Source organism: Pseudorca crassidens, chromosome 14 (assembly GCF_039906515.1).
Source record: "Pseudorca crassidens isolate mPseCra1 chromosome 14, mPseCra1.hap1, whole genome shotgun sequence".
Lineage (NCBI taxonomy): Eukaryota > Metazoa > Chordata > Mammalia > Artiodactyla > Delphinidae > Pseudorca > Pseudorca crassidens.
Window position 1 is genome coordinate 35,275,884 of NC_090309.1, and position 24,188 is coordinate 35,300,071.

Sequence of the window (24,188 nt, forward strand, 5' to 3'; positions counted from 1 at the left end):
GCAGATATGTTCAACTTTTCCCTCTGGGCCCTCATCCTTCTCCCCTGCCTGGAATGCCCTGCGCTGCTGTACCTGGCCCCTGATTACCTCCTACACAGTTCAGATATCACCACCTCAGAAAGCCTTCCCTGATACACGCACAACCTTCCCCCAGGATGAGTGAGGCTCCCCTCCCTGAGCACTTAGAGTACCTCTTGCACACCTCTCTCATTTCACTCTCATATTGTTTTGTGATGACCTGTTGAGCCTGTCTATAATTCTACACTATAAATGTTCTGAAGTCTTGGACTATATCTTCTTCATCCCAATGCCCTCCATCCCAGGAAAATGCCATTAGACACATTAGACGCAAATATGTTCTGGAATGCATACATGAATAACAAGTGATTTATAGAGGATGTCTATTGTCACCTGATACTGTGATCCCCTATATTAAACATCATAAAACATTTAAAAAAGACTTGCACAATTAAAAAACACCTGCCATACTTGCATTCACACAAACGTACACCACTATAAAAATATAATATAATAATATTCTGTTGCAAGAAAACACAGGCAAAAGAAAGTAAATTTGAAGCCAGACACATCCTGGACCACTTACATGGTCTGAAGACAAGTCACAACCTCCATAACCTTAACATCCTAATCCATAAATGAGGATTAAGAAAATACTCCTCTGCAGACACAGCATACATCAATTTCTAGGCGTGCAGCAAGTGGCACCTACTATAGCTTTTAATGCGACAATAATAAAGTAACAACACTAATGGAACAACGTACGTTGACCTAGTCAACCTTGAAATATCTACATACAGGTGTATTCAGTTTATGGACCTTCTGGAAAGAATGGTTAACCCGAGCTGGCTTCGTGTACAGCTCGCCATGCCTTGGGCTATCTCCCAGCTGGTGTGTGCTCAGGGGATGCAAACTGATCTTATTTTCACCTTCAAATAACATGATTTTACAGGTGCTTTGCTCCTCCCCACCTCATCGAGTTTCATTTGATACCTAATACTTATAAATCACTTTACAGTCTACGAAGCACTTTGACGTTTTATTGCACTTGGTTTTTCATCACATTGGTATGATGCCAGAATCATTTTTTGTTTTTTTTCAGGCCCAAATAGTGAGGGTTTTTTTCCTTCAAAATTTCTACCCTACCAGTCCCACTTAAAAAAGATGGATAAATGAGAGTCTCGGGATCTTGATTCTGAAGAATCAAGCTAGCAGCTATGTAGAAATTGATGAAATGATCACAGTGTTCAAAATCTGAAGTTCAGTCTGCACCTATCAATAAGTTTTCTCTTTGGGGCAGTACACTTACTTTTTCAAATCACCGGGGCCTCTTTAGTAAATGATCTCTAATGGCCTGAAAGAGCTGGCTCGCTTCTAAAAGTGAACAATCCAGTTCCTCCAGACCAGGGGAGTCCACCAGTGTGCGTGTACACGTGCTCACACCCCGACATCTGCACACATCCACACACACATGTGCACACACATACCTGCACTGGTCCACGAGGCAGAGGCGACGGGCTCACCGAATGCCGCCATGCCACACCGCCAGCATAGCCACATCTAATTAGGCCCCCTCCCTAGACTTCTCACCTCCGTCTACACAGTGTCTCTCAGGATCCTTAAAGGCACATAACTTCAGCAGGTATGATTCTTCAATGTGTCTCTCAACCAATGGTGCCATCTGAAGAAAAGGCACCAGAAAGACCCAAACACGGAGCAGTAAGGACAAAAGGGGTCTAGGTCCTCCTATGAAAAGGGGTATATGTTACCTGTGTGTACATGAAGCTGAGAAACTGGGGATCCTGAGAATTTTTTATTTGTGAGTATCTAAAGTCCGCTGTGCTCAAACTCCTGTTTGAAGATCTTGGTGGCTCCCACTGGCATCTGCTTGGTAACCAAAACATACCAGAAAGCTCTCCACACACTCAGCCGCCAAACGCGCCTTCAATTTGCTAGAGTCCTGCTCTCGCAAAACCTGCCCTAGTAAAGCCTGCTCCTCTCAAAACCTACTATCTAGCTGCAAATTCAGATAATTCCAAGAAAATGTAAAATTCTTTATACGGATTTCCAAAAACATCCCTGGAAATCATTAAGCAAAATTCATTTAACCAGGACAAGTTTCAGCAGGATGCTTTGTTTTAACACAGTAAAACTGCCCCCTTCCCTTTTAAGATTGTGTATGTTTTTAAACGCCAGAAGCTCACAGATTAAGACCGCAGCCTGCACACATATCGCGGATCAGGGCCACGTTGAAACGTGTTCGGGAACGGTCTGGAGGCAAAACCTTTTCTAAGTCCACCCTCGGTCCTGCTGCAAGATGATAAAGTTCGGGAGATTTCTGTCGGGCTCTGGGGCGGTCCCTGGTGGTGGCCTTCACGTGCCGGGGAGACAGACTCTTTCAAAGGTTATCTCCCTCACACACTTCTCCTTTTTCTCATTTCCTTCCCCGTCCCCGCCTCTTCCACCTGCCTTGGCCAAGTCTGCCGGCCTGCCAGGGTTCTTGTTGGGCCCCCTTTTAATGCTGCGATAAAATGCGCTTATTACCCACCCCCTCTCCCTGCTTAATAGAGGCCTGAGGGTAATTCTGGTGACTCCAGGCAGATGGTAAATTCGTGGCGAGACAATGGGAATCCAGCATTCCCTCTCAGGATCTGCGGCTCTCCCCAAGACACCACCCTTCCTCTTCTCACAGGTCCAGCCCCACCATATTTGGCACTGTGGACTTCTCATCTAGAAATGCACCTCAAGGACTATTCAATTATCCCTTAACTGTGCTGCTCACGACCTTGGCGCCAGCCGGTATCTTGACGCACAGCATAAGTGTGTCTAACTCAGCATCAAATAAGGTAGAGTTCTAAAACCTTAGCAACTCTGATGTATTGCTTTAAATATGTATACATATATATATGTATATACATTTACACACACACACACACACACACACACACACACGATTGCATGATAGCAGGAGTGGGCAGTTTGTGGAGGCAGAGAGAGCATCTGTTACATTGAGTTCTATATTTCCCAGCTCTCACGTCCCACAAATGAAACCTACAAAAACGTTAATTTTTCAAACATTAAATCCTCTATCTCTGTGTAATGGGGCGTGTAGAGAGGAGGAGAAGAATTTTTGTGCTTTTTTGCCTTTGGTGAAAATTCTCCAAGGAGTAATTTCATCTCTAAATGAAAAGTTTTGTATCAGGTGATTGTCTGAGCTCCAGGAATCACCAAAGCCTCTGGTTCAGACATGGGGGGACACGCAAGTGCACTTTCATGTATACACAGTGCCACGCACCCATCACATGCATGAGGAATAGGGCAAAAGAACAAGAACGTGGAGAGAACAGATTTTAGTGTTTTTAATTACATTGTGATGGAATCTAAAGCAGCGAGGCAGTCAGATACACTTTTTAAATCTCCTGGTCCTTAACTATTTTGCCTACTCTCCTGCAAATATCCATGCCCCATTCTCCCAATACTCAAGGCAGCAGGGAGGGCAGTGAGCTTAGGAAGCTCAGGCCCAGCACGATGGGTCACTCCCCGAAAGCTCCTTAAAATCCTACTTTCCCACAGCCCAATATCTTTTAGGTCACAACTCTGACACTCTCGGGTCATTACTAATCTGCAGAGTTGAAATAATTCATCCAGGAAATTATACATGAATTGACAATGCGAAGGAAAATGACGACAGATATAAAACACCACCCAAGATATTCGAAATGCTTTCCTTATGAAATCCACACAGCACTGATTCATTTTGCCCAATTTTTCGACATTGAGAATCAATGCCAACACCATCCCTTAGTGACCCCACTGTGGTCTCAGAAGAGGATATAGATTCGTACATGGGGGAGGGACATTCAGACAATTACAAAGAAAAAGGAAAATTACACCCAAAGGGAAACTGCTACCAAGAGGTGACACCAGTTTTACCCAAATCTCAAAACTGCAAAGTAGATGCAGAACTAAAGATGGTTCAAGTGCACTGAAGGTTCAAATTCTACTAAGCAGTTTGTTGTGGAGAACAAAAGAGAAGTTAAAGCCTCATTACACTCGGAATCTTAGTAAAAGTACGTAATTTACGTTTTAATAACCTTTCCTTTCCTATGCTATTGTATTATGGCTGGCATAGTATTAATAAAAATAAACTCCTATATTGACTCTATATGCTTTTACTCCTGAAATTGTACCTGTGAACTATAATTCACAGTTAAATGTTTAAATAAAACAAAACAAAAAACCTCAAATCCAACTGCCACCTCTGTATTTCCAAATATTTGTACCTAAATAATTCAAACCTTACTCTTCATTTATCTGCTGAGAACTTTCCACTGAAATTTAGCTGATTTTCTAGCACTGCTATATAGGAGTGGCAGAAGAATCTGTAAATTACATGCCAGCATACCTGGTGTTATAAAGTTCCTTTCATAAGACTGCCTGCTTCCCAATGTTTTATTTTACATTTGTAACTCAGTATTCAGTGCGCCTCATTCTGCAAACAAATTAAGATAAAATAAACTCAAAAGTGTCCTATATATAACAACTTCAAACCACAAATTTTCTAGGCAACCATCCTAGCAAAAAGAACATCCGATAAGGCCAAAAACATTGTATCCTGAGTACAAGTAGATACTGAGATCTTGTTAGCAACTGGACCTCAGCCAGGAAGCATTTGCACTCAGAAGTGTGGGAAAAAAGTACTCAGCACAAGATCTGCACATAACTGTTACTTGAAGTTGAACCTAAAAACAAATCTGTAGTGATTCACTGTCCTATCTTGGCCACACATCTGAGTGGCCAGTCCCCTCTCACACTATGATGAAATCAGAATAATAGCCACCCCTCCTAAAAGGAATTAAGACAGTATTTTGCGCAAACTCTATGATTATATAATGGCCTATAAAACCACACCCCATTAACAACTACCCAATCTCCCCTCCCCAAATCAGCTTCACGTTGTTGAAGGCTGGGCAGACTGTACAGGTAAGAAGATGAAATATGATGTAAGGTTCTGTTTAGGGTTTACTGTTTTAAATGCTTTAAGTGCATTCTTACTTAGTTCTTATGCAGCTCAGTAAAGTGGGTTCTTTATCCCCATGTTACAGATGATAAAACTGAGGCTTGGGGAGGTGAAGTGACTTACCCCCTCACAGCACAGCCTGTATTGTGTATATACTTTATTGGGATACCGCCAGCCTGAAAGGTTGTGTAACTCGAAATTACCACCAATGCCCTTCATCGCTCTCTTTCAAGTGTTTCTGAAATCTTCTCTCTTCTACTTCTAAACTCTCAGACCAGAAAATCCACAACTTTGACACAAGAAGGAAACAAGAATTCAGCCAAGATGCAGTCATGTTTTATTCTACTACCTTAGGGCATTATGCTTTGGATAAAAGAATAGCGGAAACTTACATTTACCACTGATTTCCACTAACAATTAGCAACAGGGTATTTTCTAATTTTCCGGTGCGTGTGTGTGTGTGTTTTAGAAGTGCTGCCAGTTTTTATATTTTTAATCAAATTTTATTTTCTAAGTATCATCATTCCTCAAGGATTTTTGAATTTTCAAGCCCTCTCACAGTGTGAAATTTGGAGGTGGGGAGTAGATTGTTCCCTTTTCTTCATTATTTATCTTGGTAAAATCATTAGAGAGGCCTTTCTCAAAGCATCTTGAAATTTAATTTGTGTTTCTGGTTCCCAGACTGGCTAAGTTCTCTGTAGTTCAAGGCCTTTAACTGAGAGATCAACTAAAGCAACTGTGAATTCCAGAAGCAGGAGGTTGAGCTGTACCACTGGTGCACTTTTTAAGGAATTCCAGTTAATCAGAATGCCATTCTTCCTCCACACCCAGGGCTATTATTCTTGAGGCTCTTTGTATTATTTTAACAGTTATAGAGTATTTGGAGTATTAGAAGTAGACTACAAGTGAAGAAAAGCCCCATAATTGATTTGTTAATGTTTTATTCTCCTCTTTTTCTATTGGCATGTTCTTTACATTCCCTCAATAAATATTAAATACTCAGGTAATGCTCTCTCTTAGGTGGCAAGCAAACCTTTAGAATGTCGAAACAGTAGAGAGAAGAACAATGTACCTAATTGAAATGGCAGGGTAATTTGGAAAATAAAATTGAGTTGCTGCAAATCCCAAATTCCAGAATAAAAATGTTTATGCTCGCTCAGATGCAGATTGTTCCTGGCTTTGAATAATTCTTAGAATAAAAAATACTTGAGCACCAACAATACACTTGATATGCATAGAACAAGCGTGGTCTACACGTCTCTATTATTTTGTGCAAGGAAGTGCAGGGCACAATGGGCCTGATATTTTTCTTGGTGTTTTTGTTTTGAATACCGCTTATAAAGCATCCCAATAAGGCGAAACAATAGGCCAAGCCACCAAATATACAACCAGTGTTAAAAATGTCATGGACGGGATTCTTCAGAAAATTGTAAACACCTTAAGGAAGGGACAGGGAAGCATGCTGAAAGAAATGAAGGGGTTAAATGATTCTGCTACTCAATATCTTATTTCCCCCCTCAGATATATTCATCACCCAGATCAATTCAAAATGTGAAATTCCGGATTCTCTTTGGCAGAAGCTAGAGCCAAGAAACAATTAAAATGAAAGTGGAAAAATGCATTTGCGCCTGTTATTATGAAATGCTAACACGTACTGACTCTATAAGAGATGATGTTTATCTGTACGCTGAGGGCAGTCTTATTATCTACTCAGGGCTATGCCACTGTTGGCAGAGATGCGACCCACATCTCTCAAAGATAAATTCCATATGCTCTGTAGAGTTATAGCATATTTCCCATAAATAATGTATACAATAGACCGTAAATAAATAATACGTTTATCTGAACTGTTCAAGAGTGAAGGGCAGGGTGCTTACTCAGGAGATGAAGTCTCTTATGAATGAACAATTTCAAATAAAAGTAATGTCCAATGGTGAGTTATCACCAAGTTCTTAACACTAAAATATTCTTAAGCTGGGGTGGGGAGGGGATGTTAAAAGTACCCCAGATCTGGTGGGAACTTTCAAGTAAATGTTCCAACTAAACGCAAAATGCCCAATTTAATTTCACTGCTAAAGTTTCTGTTGTGATTGTAGCATCATAGCTAATAGCGTTTTACCTATTTGCTGCAATTCTTAGCTCTCTCTGTACACTACTGCTTTTTATGATCAATGAAATACCTAGACTTAAAATGTCATGTATGAGTTTTTGTCCCATGAAACACACAGTGGATTTTTTTTTCCTTTGTGTGAACAATTTTAACATTGCACTGAATAGAAAGGAAGGCTACGAAAAAAAAAATTCAAAAAGAACCCATGTGCACTAGGTAGTTTGCTGGGACTTCATGCAGTAAAAATTGTTAGTTCCCCACCCCCGAAGTATCTCCCTTTTTAAAGCCCAGAAGACACACAAACTATTTCCACTTCTTAAAAATAGTGGAAGTAGGCCTTTAGACCCGCAGACATTGTACACCATTTAGTACGAAATTAAGTTTTCAGATCGCTAAGGAATAGTCTCTGAATTACAGAAAACACTATAGGTCACAGTTAATTATAGCTTGTCTGTCAAATTAAGTTAACATTCGAGAACACATCCAAATAGTTATGGAGCTATTAAGAGGAGTTTTATTGTCAAAGAAATTCTTATTCATTCAGCTTCTAATGTTTTTAAAAGAACAGAGATAAGCCTTTTTACAAGCTGGGACCGAGTAAGAAAACTCTGGGTTTACATCAAATTGCTCCCTTCATTGTCCTTTTGATGACTATGTCAGTTTCATTATAAACTTCATTTTCCAGAGTTTCATAATAGTCATAAACACACTTGACTTTAAAGAGTTTCTATGGGACATAATGTGAATGCAAATGCAGAATAAAATGCAAATCATGGAGGTCTGGGACCAAATATGGACTATCAGTTAAGAATCCAGTCACTGAAAACAAACATTTAGGACTTAAGAGGAAGAGCACGAAGAGGTTGATATGAATCTTTACATCAAGTATTCACAGCCCTGGGGAAAGCAAGCAAGAATAACAGTTTTCAGTTTTTCACCTAATTGTAAAGCACAGTTTGGGAATATTTGATGACTTTGGTTTCTATTCATTCCTGTTTTAAAGTGAGGACCATTTTTCATCTTCTCAGGAAAATAAACCCACATGTGGGTAATAACCCACAAGGTACTCAAATAGGGAAAGGAGACCTAGCAAACTAGTTCAAGTTCAAATCTCAGGCATAGGAGGCTTGCCAGTCAGTGGGGAAAAAGTGATATGAAAAAGAAACAGCTATAGCTCTGTCTTGCTAAATAACAGCCAACAACCCAGACATTTACAGCTAATGAATAATGAGCAGGCGATCATGTTGTGTTGTAAAATGTGAGGAAAAATCTATAGAAATGGAAATTCATGATAACAATTAATTCTCAGTTAGCATATGTTGTCAAGGAATCATTCTAATATCGCTCAAAATGTTAATTATTTACTTACTACTATCTTCTAAATGAGTCAGAATCATGTATGTTTAAATCCATTGTAAAATTTAAGACTTGATATTGTGTCAAAATGAAGGAAAAAAAGGACTATAAAATGTTGCTTAAACTTGTTAAACTCATAAAAAGTTGCAGCGATTTTAAAAGTATTATTTAGTAAACTTATTAACAGTAACAGCATTTCCTTTCTGTGGAAAAATACAATTTCATTTAAGCTTTTTTAAAAAACCATAACATTTCACATTCACGGTTCTTTACCTCATGATTATAAATCCTATTACTTGTAAATGGAGTCATGAGGCTATCAAGGGAAGAAATCAATGGGGAAATGTATTTTTGAGGATTGCAAATAATATAAAATTTATTTTCACAACTTAGCTATCCTGCATTAGTTTATGCCATATACAGTGGTGCATGGAAAAGCCAGAGTATGGTTATTGCATGACTTAAAGAGAGTTAATGACTTAGTTCTGGTTATAATTTGTATTTAACTGTATGTACTCATGATACAAATAAACAACAGGTGTATATTTCAATAAATGTAAAAAAAAGTGTTTTTTCAACAGAGAATAAACTCTTTTTGATATGTTTTAGTCAGTTTTAGGAATTCTGAACTAAGAAGTCCAGAAATATAAAATAATTTCAAAAGATTTGCACTCTTGTATTTTCCTTTAACAAGAACATATTTCCTAGATTAAGAAATGCTATTTGGAAAAAGAGTGTTCAGAAAGAGTGTAGCAAAGTGTTGCCAATTGCTTTAATTCTGCACACATGAATGCATTAAATTGACTGAAATTGGATTCTAGTTTCAAATATTTAAATGAGTATATACTCGCTTATTTCACATGGTAGCTTTTATACCATTTATTAAAATGTCAAATTTAGAAGTGTGGGAAATCCAGCAATTGCCCGATATAGGTCTGCTTTCTGGAGAGGCTCTTTAAGACTCCAATAAGCTTTCCCAAATTCCCATAATCCTGAAATCATGGCATATTAAATTAAGGATACAGTGAGGGAGTCTTTTTACCTTTTACACTACACACACATACTCATCTGCTTGAATTTTTCAAAACTGATTTTATACACGTGAGGTTTCTTCACAAATATGTAAGATAGTAAAATATCCAAACTTTTGCTGGATCCCCAACATCAAATTTTGGAATGATTATTTCAACTGAAATCGTGAGTCTGTGTTTCGTGTTTTAGACCCTAACTTTTTAACAGGTACCAATATCCTGATGTTTCCTGCCCTATGTGATTTACAGCGGCGTTGTTTTACTTGGGATTTTGAAAACTTTCAGGCCTAACATCTGCACAACTGTCAGATACACTGTGTCACATGTATTCTATTTTTATTTCTTTATTTGTAAAAGAATACTTTCCCATAGTTTTGATGTCATCTTTAAATATTAACTTAATTTTTTGCACTCAGGAGAAATGGCAAAAACATCTGTTTCAATTATAACATAAACTCAAGTGCTACTTTGATACAAATATAACAGATATCATAATCCAAAAAAGGCCATGGAAAATGCTATAGTTGCAAACATTTAAGACTGTGTAACAAAAATGACTGAGAATGGTATCAGTTTACTATCCTTCAACTATTTCCCTGACAGTGGAGTCAAATAATGTTGAATTATAGACCTTCTTACAGGAAGTCTTATTTTGTGTTCGTTTTTTGATCATTCCCTTGCTAGTCCCTATAGGAATTTGGCTGTCTGCCGACTTTTCTTTAAAAGTTTCTGTATACATACTCGGGTTGTGTTTGTTGATTAAATGATCATTTATTAAAACTTAAGCATTTCACATTGGTTTGACATATTTACGTTTCATGAGAAAATATTGCTATTGCAATGGCAAGCATAGCATTACCAATGTGAAAATCCTTCACTTGAATCCATTTGACAGCATTTTCATTTATAAGTGTCTTAATACAACTTGTTGTGCTTTCTTCAGTTTCTCCAATTCCACCTGCGAGGGAAGGTAAGCTAGTTTTATAACAGTAGGCCCCTCCGTAATACTTTAGTCTATCCGCTTGGCCTTAAAAAAACCTACGTTTCTACTATGGGACCACAAATAGTCTTTGTTTTTAAGAATATGGAGTTTTATTCCATAATTTTCCATCCATCACCCGGCAACAGCTGTGTTTTAAATCTTTCGGACTATGACAAACATTTTAACATTTAAACACACGAGTGTTTGAAAACATAATGATTTAAAATTTGTTTATTTTCAAAGTTGGGCAATTACAGCATGATATTTCAGTTACTTTTTTGAAAGCAGGGCCCGTATTTTAATGCCTTTTCTTCTTCCTCCTCCTTCTCTTCTTCTTCTACTATTTAAGCTTCTCCATGTTTTCTAATAAAAATCTCTATGTTAGGACCGATAGCAAGAGTCCACACAACCACTCTATATATTTCCAAATCGTGAGCAATGGAGTCATTCTGGTGGGAAAGGGATTGCTATTTGAGTGACCTACTGCCACAGAGCTAGTTAAATCACTGAACAATAGTTAGTGTTATGGGGCTTTACCTTGTACAAAGTAGCATTAGTATCATTGCTTTGTATTAACCATAGAACTTGCATTGGAGACTTCCACTGAGAGAGAGAGAGAGAGAGAGAGAGAGAGAGAGAGAGAGAGAGAGAGAGAGACAGAGAGAGAAACTAGGAAAGGGGAATAACTTCTGTAGTATTAGCATTTAGACTTTGAGACATTTAACAATGTAATTGATCTCAACCTACCTGCATATACTCTACTTCTTTTTCTCCCTCTCAAATGTTTTTGACATGCCCCTAATAAGAATCAATACATCCCTACTCTGACATTCACACATAAATACACACAAAGAGCCAATCAGAACACAACAATAAAAACACACCTGGTAAACAACTACCTTTGAAATCAAAGGATACTAAGCAACAAAGAGCCTAGAATGAACATCCCAATTAGCCACTGTAGTGACAAGCAGTCAACACCTTATTATTTAATCATTAAAGAGAATCTTGCCATAATTTCCCTTTGACATATTTCCAAAGGGAATTAAGAGTACCCTCCATGACTCACAACAACAATCAAAATAAAGTTAGATGGTTTCAAGACCCCATCACTTGCAAGGCCTGTGGACACAGAGGTTCCAGGATTAAGGCATTAACTGAGACCCTAAAAGTACTTACAACTTAAATAAGATGTGTCCACGTGTAAGCATTTAGAAACAAACTGACAAAGGGACCATTTTCCTATCCCTCCATGTTTGTGTCCAGTTTTCTTAGTGGATGAAAATAAATTGCTTGCATTCCTAGTATTAGTAAATATCCCATAGTCTCATCTATTTTTTTCTTCCCCTGAAGCAGCACATCTAATACATCAAGAATATTAGGCCTCCCCATACCCATCCCTTAGTAACACCTCCCCAAAAGAGAAGGCTTAAATCTCCCTTGGAGGCATCCCCATCACACTTTGCAGGGAGGGGTGCTTTCGATCAAGTTCAGTTTTAAGAATTTTATCTCAAACTATGCTTCAGAAACAACATTCCGGACTCTTCAAATAAAACAATCGCCACCTGGGTTCCCTGGCCCACTGGGGAACCAAATCGCACTGGCTCAGGGCTGCCCCTGATCCCCAAGGCCCAGAAGCCTGGCGCTTTCCAGCCTGGGCTACGCAGCCCCGGCGGCTGTCCCCCGTCCCCGGGGAGCTCAGCAGCACTTGGCATTTAACCTGCCTGGCGAGCTTGGCTTTCTGGTTCCATCTCCGCGAGCCACATTACTTCTCCCCAGATATTAGAGACAAATCTGGATTAACAGGCAACAGGGCGCCCTGCGCAGCCCGCCAGCCCTTGCACAGGAGCTGTTAAATGCAGATTCAGCCGAGGACCCCCCGGAGAGCTGCTATTGAATAAAAATTGTAATCCAAAGGGACCTTTTCTTTGCCTCCCACTGCTTGTAGGAGAACCCGGGTTGGCGCCCGAGCACAGGCCAAGCTACTCCCGCTCGCTACCAGCAGGCCAGGCCACCTCGGCTGGTGGCCTTCAGGGCCCGGGGACTCTTGCTCTGCTCTCCATTCCCTCTCTCGACCCCTCCTGAAAATGGAAAATGCTTAGATTCAAGGAGTGGCGAGCAACAAACAGCCCTGGGAAGGAAGGTTTAATTCGATAGCTCCCTCCTGGAGTGCGGCCTAAAGTCTAGCGACTGGGCAGCCAGATTCTTCCCCGCGTAACCCCTCTTGGCCTCCCCAATTCCACCCTGGGTCCCCCAAACTCGCGCCCCGCCTCCCCTCGCCCTGCGTCCTTCTCCATCGCAAACCAGGCTCAACCCTGGCCTCGACGCCTCGCACGGTGGCCCCCTCTGCGCCCGCTCCCGGGGTCTCAGCACGGCCCTCACCCCTGCCGAGGCTCGGAAGCCCCCGGTGCCCCTCGCTGCTCCCAGGCCCTGGGCGTCGGGGGCGTCCGTGCCAAGCGGGGAGCGTAGCAGTCGGGAGAGGGCGCCCGGGAGGCCTGCGCCCGCGGGAGGTGACTCTCGGGCCTGGGACTTCGGGGTCTGGGAGCGGGGGTGGGGGGCAGGGAGTTGAAAGTGGGGTGGGAGCGGGATTACGGCTTCGACTGGCGTCTTAATCTGATAAGAAAAAAACAAAACCAAAAAATACCACCAAACTAACGACACTACAAGGCCAAGCGGATTTCCGCCGACTTAGCCCTCCGGGAAACCGGCTGGTATCAAAGTCGTGGATCCCAAGTCCCCGCGCGGGTGGCAGCCTTCGCGCCCTCCGAGGAGAAAAGTAAAGTAAAATAAACCGCGCAGCCATCAGGCCCTAGAGACAGAGGGGTTAATGAGCTAACGAGGCCCCGCGCTCGCACCACACCTGAAGCATCCAGTCCCGCAGCGCACACTCCACCGGGGCTCAGACTGGCTGGGCCGCATTCGCAGACAGGTGGCGAGGCCGTCCTTTCCGGGCCCGGCCCCCGGGGACCGGTGAGCCGGCTCCAGTTGGGAGCACTGGCGCCCACCTGGCGGCCCTAGTGCCTCGTCCCTCCGTCCCCAACTCCCAGGACAGGGGACTCCACTCCGCGGCCGAGGCACAGTCCCGCGTGCGCCCCGCGCTCTGCGCGCCCCTCCCCAAAGGGAGCCCAGGCACTCCCGCTCCTGGCTCCAGGGAAGCGGATAATTCCAAAGCACAAGCTTGGGGTTTGCTGCCCTACGACCAACGGAGACTTCGGTGAGCCCGAGGGGTCACGCGAGTGCGCCCACGCGCACAGGCCAACGGCGCCACGAGCTCAGCCAGAGCTGCGAAGCCCACTTGTAGGCGGCGGGAGAGGGACGCACACTGCTCATTTTATAGGTGGGGAGGTGAATAAAGTGCGAATTTTTATCCAAGACCACTGCCTTCCAATCTGCGTATCTCAAATAAAGGTAACTGAGTAACACCCCGAACTCTGGTCCTTTATCTTTGACTTTAATAAAATAATGATTCGATGAGAAAATGGGGTATAAATCTTCATTTTGGAGGCAATTAAAGTGTTGATTTCATTCATGCCCCTAAGCGATTCTTGTAATTTGCTCAGATAGCTTTATGTACCCAGCACTCCGGAGCTTTTAGAATCCCATTTTCTAGTTAGGCTTGTTGGATTACAATTTTTATTCAACAGCAGTTACCCGAGGGTTCCTCAGCGGAATCTGCATTTAACAGCTCCGGGTGAGGCCTGGCGGCCTGAACCAGGCGGGAGGCCGAGCAGCTGGCGGGGCCGGGACCCGGAGCCGCCTGCAGGTTTCCCACCTCGGTGGGGACGCTCCGAGTGTTGTCTACACTGTCAAAAGTTTGCAACTCGCCAAATAGTAGGAAGGACCCGGCGCGTTGGCGCTTTTAAATCTCAGCTTTGCCTGCCTTCCACTCGTCGTGGGAAAAGGAGGAATTCAGCCTCTGCCGCGGGGTTACCCAGAGAAATCCAAGCTGGGAATTTTTTTTAAGGGGGTGATATGGAGAGAAGCAAACTTTAAGATGACACCGAGACCGAGGAGTCGGGCATTCCGGCAAGGAGTCTGCAAGGCAGCCGCTGGCCAACCGTGATCATGGTAGAGCTTGCAAAGAAAACTCTGCATGACTGGTTGTCCTTTGGCCTAACAAAGGCAGGCTGCTCTCTCCCCCAAGACGGGGCTCACGTGCCAAGTCAGAAAGAGAAACAACTCTGGGCCTTCACTTATAGGTGGAGAAGCACAGGAGGCCCGCCACCCAAATCTTTAGACGCGGTGCCACAATTCGCAACCGAGAGCTGTCCTGAGCCCTGTTTCACCTCACCCACTCCTCACGTTTTCACTTTCAGTGCATTTTTGCAACTCCTCTGGACCAATCCAGAGATACAGCGACAGGAGCGGGGGCGGGGGAGGGAGAGAGAGGAGAGAGAGACTGGGAGCAAACATCGGTGTTGGGGTGAGAGAGAAATGCCCCCCAGCAACTCCAAATAAAAGTCGTCCCCACTTAGCAAAGCAGCGGAAGAAGGGCCTGGAGGGAGGATGAGAGAGGAGGGGGTGAAGCAAGCAGAGGCCGGCAGTTCAGAGCAGGGCGGCGCGAGGTCCTCCACCCGCCACACCGAGGGAGTCCCCGGGCGCCCCTGTCGCTGACACTTCCAAAAGCTGCCAACCCAGAGGGCCCAGAGCACGTACCAGCTGGAGGATGAGTGGAAAGGAGGAGGAGAAACGTCCATATTTATCTGTTTTTATAACCTCGGCCTGGTCTTATTTTTTCTATTAAGTACAATAAAATGGGCGAGCTTGCAGTGAGCACTGCACAAAGCAATGTTCAGTGAGGTCTAGAAGCGTTCGGCCGAGGAAAACTGACAAGACAGGCTAATGAACCGTATAGACAGGGAGAAAATAGCCAGCATTTGCTAGATTTCAAACCCTCCCTGTCTCTCTTAGACCACCTATCTTGGGTTTATTCCTAATAAAATAAGAAATAAGCAGACCCTACACTTTTCTTCGAGATAGCAAGGGGGAAAAAATGCTCCAGAACAAAGCCCTACAATCAGAGGCGGTCACTGGCAGTTAACACTCCCATTATTATAGAGGGTAAATAAAATAAAGACAAAAATTAAAAGCGACAAGAAACAGGTCAAGTTTGCAGGCAAAGCTTTTACAAGCTCATCTCTCCAGGTCGAATCCCAGAGCCAGCCTTAATGAAGCAATAATAGCCGCATTATTCAAAAATTTTCATTTCGATGGAAATGTATCTAAAAGGGACTTAATCATATGCAAATAATAAAAGGAGGTGGTAGTGACCCAGCAAGCAATATGCATACAGATTTTTTTTTTTTTTTTCTCCCAGGGATGTTGAAATTGAAAAGCGCGTACCTGGTCAGTTAGATTTGCTGATCTCGTTATATCTTCACTGTCTGATTTTGATCCTCCTTCTCTATCGTCTATCACCAAATCGATAGGCATTTTCCCTTTCAAACAGCTAATATACCGGTGGCAGAAATTGTCACATAATTCGTGTACCTACATTATGACAGAAATAAAAAAAATGGAAATATAATCAGAAGTTCATAAATGACATTGACAAGTGCAATCCACCCCCCTTGTGAGATCCAAACTTCTAAATAGGGGAAACACAGGGCAATTGTCCTCCAGAGACCCTCAGACGCATCCAGAATTAGGAATAACTTTCTTTTCTTGCAAAATAGAGATATCGCAGAAAATTGACAGTGACAAGATGATTCACAGGCTACAACATATTCAACACCCGTGTTAAATTCATCAGCTCCCGGGGCTGTGGCCATTAGAGAGGTGACCTGCGTGGGTGACATTTAAGGTAAACTATTTAATTTCGTCCAGTTACTTTATCAGAAATCCTTTTCCAACATGTCTAAGAAAAAATTTATATATATATATATATATATATATATATATATCTCCAAAGGACCAATACTGTGTTGGTATAGGATATATGCCTGAAAACCCAAGTCCCTGTAACATTTGTCATTAGGGTTTCTATCTATAAGAAGCATATTTTATGATGCTTCCTTGAAAAAAAAAAAAGACTCGTGATATGGGGGGAAAACCCTACAGCCACCAAAAGTTATCAAATTGATTTTTAAAAAAAAGGAAAAAAGATGCTTCAAAATATTTAGGCATAAGTGGAGTGGTCTCTTACAGGACCCAGGCATCACTGACATGCAAAAATTCACAAGAAACCCCAGTGTGCTTGCAATTTAATGTTAGTTTGAATTCCAATGCATTAAGTTTTTATTGCTGAGATTTACGGAACAGCTAGCAAAATCACGTTATCCCCCACCCTTTCTTGAGTGTGAAGGTGGGGTGTGTGCAGGATTCTCAGATTCAAGAAATTGACACAACTATCAACTCTGCTTTGTCTCTGCAAAACGGTTAAAGTGCCTCCCCCACCACTCCTCCAGACTCCCTGCCTCGTTCTCCTCCTCCCCCTCTGCCTCTCCCCTGTGTCTGACCTGCCGCTGCTCTCAGACTGTCTTCCAGAAACTCACTAAAACTAAACAAAACTTTCCCCCCTCAGAGGCAGCAAAGAAGAGGAGGAGGAAGAAGAGAAGAGACCACAGAGGTATATAACCTGCAAGCAAACTCACAACAGCATTCTGAACATCAGAGGGGATGCCTAGAATTGCAACTGTTTATACAAAGCCAGCAAGGTATTAAGAATGAATACAAGGCTAGGGCGTTTGTGATCCCGGTTTTAGTGGCTAAAATTGTAATTAAACTGCAAAGAGAAATGGACGCTAAGATTGGCCTTGACACTAATTACCAGAAAGAAAGTCATTTATGCAAATGTCTCAGAAGCCTGAACTTCAGCCATTCTGAACCCTCCCCCTCTGTGTGTTTGGGCATGAGGGAGAAGCAAAAGGAGAAAAAGCTAGAGAAATTACCTTCTCTAATTCCAACAGATGAAACCTTAATACTTGTATGGCTTGAATCATCTGCAAAGATACAAAAAGAATGAGCGCCCCATTCCTAGTTTGCAGAAAATTGGCTGTTGCAGCTCTAACATCGCCAGCCTCCCCCCACCCCCCAAATAGAGTTATTTTGATTTATGGCAATAACACTAAAACTTAACAGCAGCGAGTGGGTACCATCTAGAGGTTTATATTTCTTAAGGAGAAAAAAATAGCTAAAACAACAACCAAGCATCTAAGGGGGGATCATAAACCTTCTCCTCCCCCATGGCTCCCCCACCCTTTCCCAGCGCCACTGCCCCTACCCCACCCCCAAAGGGCCGCATCCCTCGACTAGGTGTTTCCTTGCAAGGAGTGCACGGAAAATATTCCCAACAGTCCCCGGACTGTGGCTTTTCACACTGCAAACTTTCTGCCACCTTCTGCACACCTTTCAGATAAACTGGTGGTTTGGGGCCTCTGGCCCGGTCGCTGTCCTCATGACGCGACTTTGAGGGCTGGGAAGTCCGCAAAGTTTAAGCACACACGCTGACAGGCCCGGAGATAAATCCCCGGGCTGATTAGAGCCGCGCTGCCCGGCTGTCATAAAAAACAAAGCTCGCGTTTCCCCGCGCCGGCTTGCCCGGCCCCTCTCGAGGTGAATTTATTTCCCCGGGACCTTGTCCCGGACCACTTGCGGGTGGATGGAAACCTTTGCAGCCCACTTGCAGATAGGGGAAGACCGGTCTAGAAACCTCAGGGCTCTCAAAGTAAAGCTTGGGAGGAGGGGGGATTTTGGGGGGGGGAGGGAAGGTGGGAGGAGGGGAGTAAGGGGTCCGCTCTTACCAAGTTATCCAGTTCTGGATTAGAAGAAAATAGAGGTTTTTCTGCGCGAATCTAAATACAAGTGAGAAGGGGGGTGGGGAGAAAGAAACATTTGAAATCTGGTCGCCTTCCTAGTTTCTTGCCTCATTACACTGTCGGGGGCAGGATGTAACCTCCGGGAGAGGCTCTGTGACACCGAGTTCGTCCCGTGCAGAAACCCTTCAATGTGAGTCAAAGAATCCGAAAACAAGCCCAGAGCACAGGGTTACTTCTCCCAGCAACTGCGCTTCTGAGAGACCGCTGCCCAGCTCGCCAAGTCCAAGGCAGCTCCTGCGCGTGGGCTTTGGGGTTGCATTTTACAGAGCTTTCTGCGTCGGGTTAGGTAGCGGGAGTGGGTAAGCACTGGGGTGATTTTCAGGCGTCCGCAAAGACACTCATTTAGGAGGAAAAGCTCAGAAGAGGTAACAGGCCTGGCTTAGGGCGGACTGTTCGCTGGTTACTTTTGCAAATGTGCTGGGTGGGAGGGAGGGAGGTTCTTTTCTTTTCTTTCTTTCTTTTTCTTTTTTTTTCTTTTACTTTTGAAACATTGATTTTGCTGACCTGTTTGGCGAACACGGCTATATCTTCATTGAATGACTCTGACGAGCAGACGTCCCCGCCCGCCACCCCCGGCTCGCGGGGGGTACAAGTAGCTAATTCACATTTCTCAAAAATCAGTGCTAACAGAGGGAAGAGGGGGTGTCTGCAAGAAAATACAACAGTCACAAACAACACAATGGTTAGTCCCGCGGCAGTGAAAAAAGGCGCCCAAGAAAAACAGCAGGACGAGCTCAAGGCGGGGACCCCCTCCCTGATTTTGTCATCTACTTGTTCCCCTTCCCCCGCGCCCCCAGGTGACTGCTCACCTCCCCTTCCTCCTTGGGCCCCCGAAGTCGGAGGCCCTAAGCCATGGACCGTATCTGAGGATCGGTTCACCATATCTGGCCGGAGAAATTGGTAACATTTGCTAAGAATAAAACCCAAGCGGTTCCAGCAGCCATTTTGAATTAAGTTTCCCACCCCGACCGGCCCTCGTCCCTCCTCTGCACATCCAGGACCTGCAGGGGGGGGAAAGGCGCGGGGCGCAGGGGGTGGGAAAGCTCTTTCAAGTGGGTTCCTCCAAGGCCATCTCGCGAAGTCCAAGGCTCTGGGGATCTTGGTGGCAGGCGCTCAGCTAACTTGGGGAAAGGACCTCTCTGGTTGTGGGACCGACTGTCAGAGGACTGCATCTCCCGATCCCGACCTCACGGCTCTCGGAGAGCAAGAGGGCTCCTCCTCGGCTCCCTGCACACCTCCCTCCCTTCGCCGATGGTCCCCACCGCCCCCCAAAGAAAGTTCCTTCAAATATTCCTGCGGTCAAGCCTTTCATTTTTGTTCCTGCGTAATGCCAAAGCAGCTAGTATCGCGAGGGGCCTAGATGTCGCTTATCCCAGTCCATCAAAAAAAAAAAAAAAAAAAGAAAAAAAAAAAGCCTCCTCTAATGCCCAAAGAGGTGTCTCAAGTCTTTTATTAGCTCTCACAACCCAGCTGGGAATTTAACAGTTTGGGGTCCTTTTCAAAAAGCTTCCCCAAATGTTCTGTCCCGGAGCCTAAACGATTTGCAGTTAACAACACTGCGGAAAGGACGCTGAGATTTAAACAAGCCCATCGCACGAGGGACCAGAAGATCAAGCAGAAAGGGTTTTCAGCCAGGGAGGGTCAGTGTTGCCTGATTTTTTTTTTCAAAAGAAGAAATAAATAAAAATAAAAGTGGCTGCAAAGTAAAAAGAGGTCCCCCAATACATCAGCACACAGTAGGCACAAGTGACTTTCAGAGGGTTTTACTAGTCCAGGGTCTAACCCAAGGGCCCGGGAGAACACGGTGTGAACTGCAGCAGAAGACGACACCGACCCGAGAGCACCCCGCATCTACTTCTAAATCCTGCAGGTTTCGCCTTTGAACACAAAGTCCTAAAATGGCTAGAAGTTTCTTAAGGTCTGTGACAATTCAGAGCGAGCTCCTCTCCTTGACTACAGTGGTCAAACTCCCTAAATGCAAAGCATGTTCCCCCTTGCCTGACCTGCAACTGGCCTGCCTTGATTTTATTGTGCGGTGGCAGAGCCAGCATACGGTGGCTGAGTAAACTTAGCAAGTCAGAACAATCAGTGGCTTAAAAGATTTTCCTTTAAACTAAAAGTTTCGTTCCAACACAAAGGCGCCTACGTTTAGAAACCCCCAACACTCTCCCCGCGAAGTCAAGCGAGTGAGGACTCCAACCCGCTGAGCTACCGAGCCGGGGTCTGGGGGGACGAGGGACATTTGGCAACTTCTGCACGGCGACCCCTCCGCGGGCATGGCCTCGGCGGAGCGGGGCGCTGGACTGGCGCGGAGCGTGTGCGGAGATGGGGGCGGGGGGGCGTCTGGGATGGCAGGCCGCCTCCCCCCAATCTTCATGCAAAGCGAATGAAAAGTCACCAAATAATGTACCTCCAATCCAGAGAGCTCTGGCTTTCCTCTTACTGAGGGCAAAGGGAAATAGAGAAAGCATCGCCTCTCAACTGCTTAGCCTGCTGCCCGTCGTACCTACCCATAAATGGCATCTTTATCTCTCTTTAAAGCGTCATTGACGGAGGAACCCATGCTGGGAGCCATGGCGTTGGTGTGAGCTGTGTGCGGATACTGATGCGAGTGCAGAGGAGGCCCGTGGTTCAGGTGGTGGACGGGCTGCATGGACCTGGCCGCGTGCGGGTCCCCATACATCGTGGAGGGGATGCCTACTCCATCCATGCCCCCATAATGGGGTAGATCGTCGTACTGCATGAGAAACAGGAGAGAAACAGGTTCAGAAGGCCAGGCGGGCAAATGGGGGAACGGCAGGGCACGGAGCTTATATAATGTCAGTCCAGCTGGATCCTTCAACCCCGAATTCGGTGGCCTTGCATCTCTGAAGTTGAGATTTCTCATTAAAAAAATATTTTTAGAAGTAAAATTTCTAGGATTCTCGGTAAGACTCGGCTAGATTGAATGGTCTTGCCCTAACTTGTGTCCCTATCAACTAGCCAGAAATTCAGGATCCTTTGGCAAAAAAGGAAGGAAGAAAGAAGGAAGAAAGGGAGGCATTCTCCCGGAGGGCAGAAGGTAAAACGTGCACGTCTCTAGAGGAGGAAATTCAAAATCACAATAATAAAACATGCCAGGACAGTACAGCAAACCTGCCTAGTTTCACAGACCCTTCCCATCAGGGGGAATTTAAAAAAAAAAAAAGTTACGATGGGAACAGCTAAGCCAAGCACGTGAATTCAGACAGGCTTCTCATTTTATTTCCCTGCCAGCGTGGGGTTAGGCAGTCCTGCAAGACACTGCATTTCCTTTGCTCTCCAAGACAAACTCTGCTAAATCATACAAAACTAACTGGCTCTCTTATAAGTGAAACTCAGAGAAGGGTAGCTTCTCTTCAACATCGGGGCTGAATTTAGAATTGGGCAATATTCCCCTCAAGAAAATGTATAGTTGGAGCAATTATTCTATTTTTTCTATTCTTATGAACTTTCCCCCTAGACTAGATGTCTGTGGGCTAAATGTTAGTCATCAGGTTTAAAGCAAATTTAAAAGTAAATGCACATTCAACCCCCCCATCTTCCTTCTCCAGAAAAACTACTTTCATATTGTCATTATTTTTGTGTGCAAAATTTAGCTATTTAGGTTTTCCTCTTTGCTTCATTTCAGGCATGTTCTTTTCCCAAGATGTGGAGGCGCCGAGAGTGAAATGATTTTCAAAGAAAAGAGGAATTGCCACTTTCATCTCCTTCAAGCCAGAGGTGTGAAAAGAGTTTGGAAGAACGCTGACATTTGCCTGAACCAAAGGAGTAAAGAAAAAATGTGTCAGCCTAGTAACTTTCTTTTGCAAACAGGGCTTTGAGGGCCAGGGCACAAATTATGCAAGGAAGGCTTTTTGTAGACCCCCTTTCTTTTAAGAAACTACCTCTGTTGGGTTGTCATTGTCTCACTTTACTCTCACTACATTTCCATTCAAATAGGAATATTGGGGAAATTAGTATTGCATTTTTAAAGTGAGTAGTTGTGTGCTTAGTATCCAATTAGTGCAGGGCTCTTCTAAGAAAAACTTACAAAGTATTACCTTGCATAAAAAACCATGTACATTAAAATTACTTTAAAAAGATGAATGCTTTCCGACCCCCAAAACCGTTGTACTATGACAAAGTTATTTGCTTAAAAATGCTAAATACTTCCAGTGATATTAAAGATGAGCATAATCAATAACATATCAGAAGTTTCTAGCTGCTTATTTTAATTTAAAACTAGCCTTAAACTTCTGCTCCTTGAATGCTCACGCTATATAACATTAGGTATCTAGCGCTGTTTGTTTTTGTTTTTTAAACAGATGATTGCCCGAGCTTGTATTTTTATTTATATAGCTACTGGTTAGGAATCTATAGAAAACTTGATTACTTGAATTAACAATTACATGTTAATATACATAAGTCTACAAACGCATTGAATAAATCCTCTCGCTTTAGGCCACGGCTTTAGGAGCCTCATTCAAAAAGACAGAGAAAAAAGGAAACTTTTTAGCAGTGTCTTTCAGCCACGTTTCAATTTAACCTCACATTTGAGTTCCACAATTGTTTTTTAATACGTACCCTTTGCGCCATCGGCCTCCCTGGCTCCCTTCCTACTTCAACTTCTAATATATCCTCTTTAAGGCCAGTGTGAAAAGAAACAAATACGTAAACTCCCCCGGAAAAAAAAAAAATAAAAAGCACGACGAAAAATCCCTTAACGTCTCCAGCAACGTGAGCTACTGGTCCCAGATCTTCGGTCTATGGGACCTGAAGCAAAGCTCCCGAGTCACTGAGCATAAAAGCGCTCCGTTTCCAAGACAGCAGCGGGGGCAAAAAAAAGCAGATCTTCTCTCCCCAAAAAATCAGTTAAAAAAAAAAAAGCGCCCCTCAGACCCAACTACCAAATCTCATGGCTTTCTGCCACTCCGGCTGTCAATCACAGGCGAGGTTGTCAACGTGGTGAATGAATGATCATCCGCTCAGTCTTCTTCTGGTCAGAACACCTCAAATGTTAATATTCAAATGCACAAAGCCCTAGCGCTCGCTTCCCTTGAATCAGTCCTAATTCCTAATCAGTTTCTCTCTTCTCTCGCTCGCTCTCTTTCTCTCTCTCTCTCTCTCCCTCTTTGCAACTGCTGCACTGGAGGGAGATTAGAGGAGGGTTAAAAAAAAATGTCTGTCTGAGTTTGTCTTAAAGGAGCCACGATCGATGCTGCCCGCTTGCAGTCCCCGTGCGTGTGTAAAGTGTGTGTTGCACAGGCGGAGAGGTGGATTCCGACCAGAATGCTAGAACCCGGAAGTAGTGGTGGCCATAACAGGTCGCGTCTTACACAATGCATTGGGCTGCAGCAAGTAGGCTCCTCGGCAGGGGTGGGTGCGCGAAGCGAGCTCTGGCCGCACTGGAGAGGCAGAGAGGCGCTCCATTAAATCGCACGCCCAGGCACAAACACCCACACACCCGGGGCACACGCGCACAAGCGCGGGTAGTAGCCCCCGGCCGCCGGCTTTATTTTCCGTATGCTTTTCTCTCCCTCCCCCTCCAGACTCTCTCTCCAAAGCTCTCTTGAAATAGATTGGGAATAAAAGCGGGGCAGGCAGCAGCGGGAGTTATTTTGCACAGGGCTCCGTGGATTGACTTCCTGACTTTCCTCGAAATTATTGGGGTCTGCCAGTATTTTTCGGGGCGGAGGGGGGCTGGTGCAGAAAGTAGTGGATTCTTAGAACCAAACACACCACGTAGAAAAGTCAAACCAGGAGCGAAGAGAGGAGGCGCAGGAACAGGGCTGGGAAAGGCTGTGCTAAGAAGTCCCGAGAACGTGGGGTGGAGATGGCTGGGGCTTTCTGCAGA

General features: G+C 44.1%; 1 protein-coding gene across 6 annotated transcripts in view; it reads right to left on the minus strand.

Annotated features, from left to right (window-relative positions):
• MEIS1 (Meis homeobox 1) overlaps positions 1 to 23,644 on the minus strand; it is a 137,767-nt gene extending 114,123 nt beyond the window's left edge. For 3 of the 6 annotated variants that reach the window (XM_067704877.1, XM_067704880.1, XM_067704878.1), the window contains exons 1-6: positions 22,919 to 23,643; positions 20,845 to 21,071; positions 18,839 to 18,980; positions 18,260 to 18,310; positions 17,408 to 17,458; positions 15,861 to 16,007 (exon numbers count right to left, since the gene is read on the minus strand). In XM_067704877.1, the coding sequence (XP_067560978.1) occupies positions 15,861 to 16,007; positions 17,408 to 17,458; positions 18,260 to 18,310; positions 18,839 to 18,980; positions 20,845 to 21,071; positions 22,919 to 22,930 (630 nt within the window). In that variant the 5' untranslated portion in view covers positions 22,931 to 23,643. Of the gene's footprint in view, positions 1 to 15,860; positions 16,008 to 17,407; positions 17,459 to 18,259; positions 18,311 to 18,838; positions 18,981 to 20,844; positions 21,072 to 22,918 lie in introns of all 6 variants that reach the window. The other 3 variants (XM_067704875.1, XM_067704876.1, XM_067704879.1) reach the window with 3 other exon arrangements.
• Positions 23,645 to 24,188: the final 544 nt, after the last annotated feature.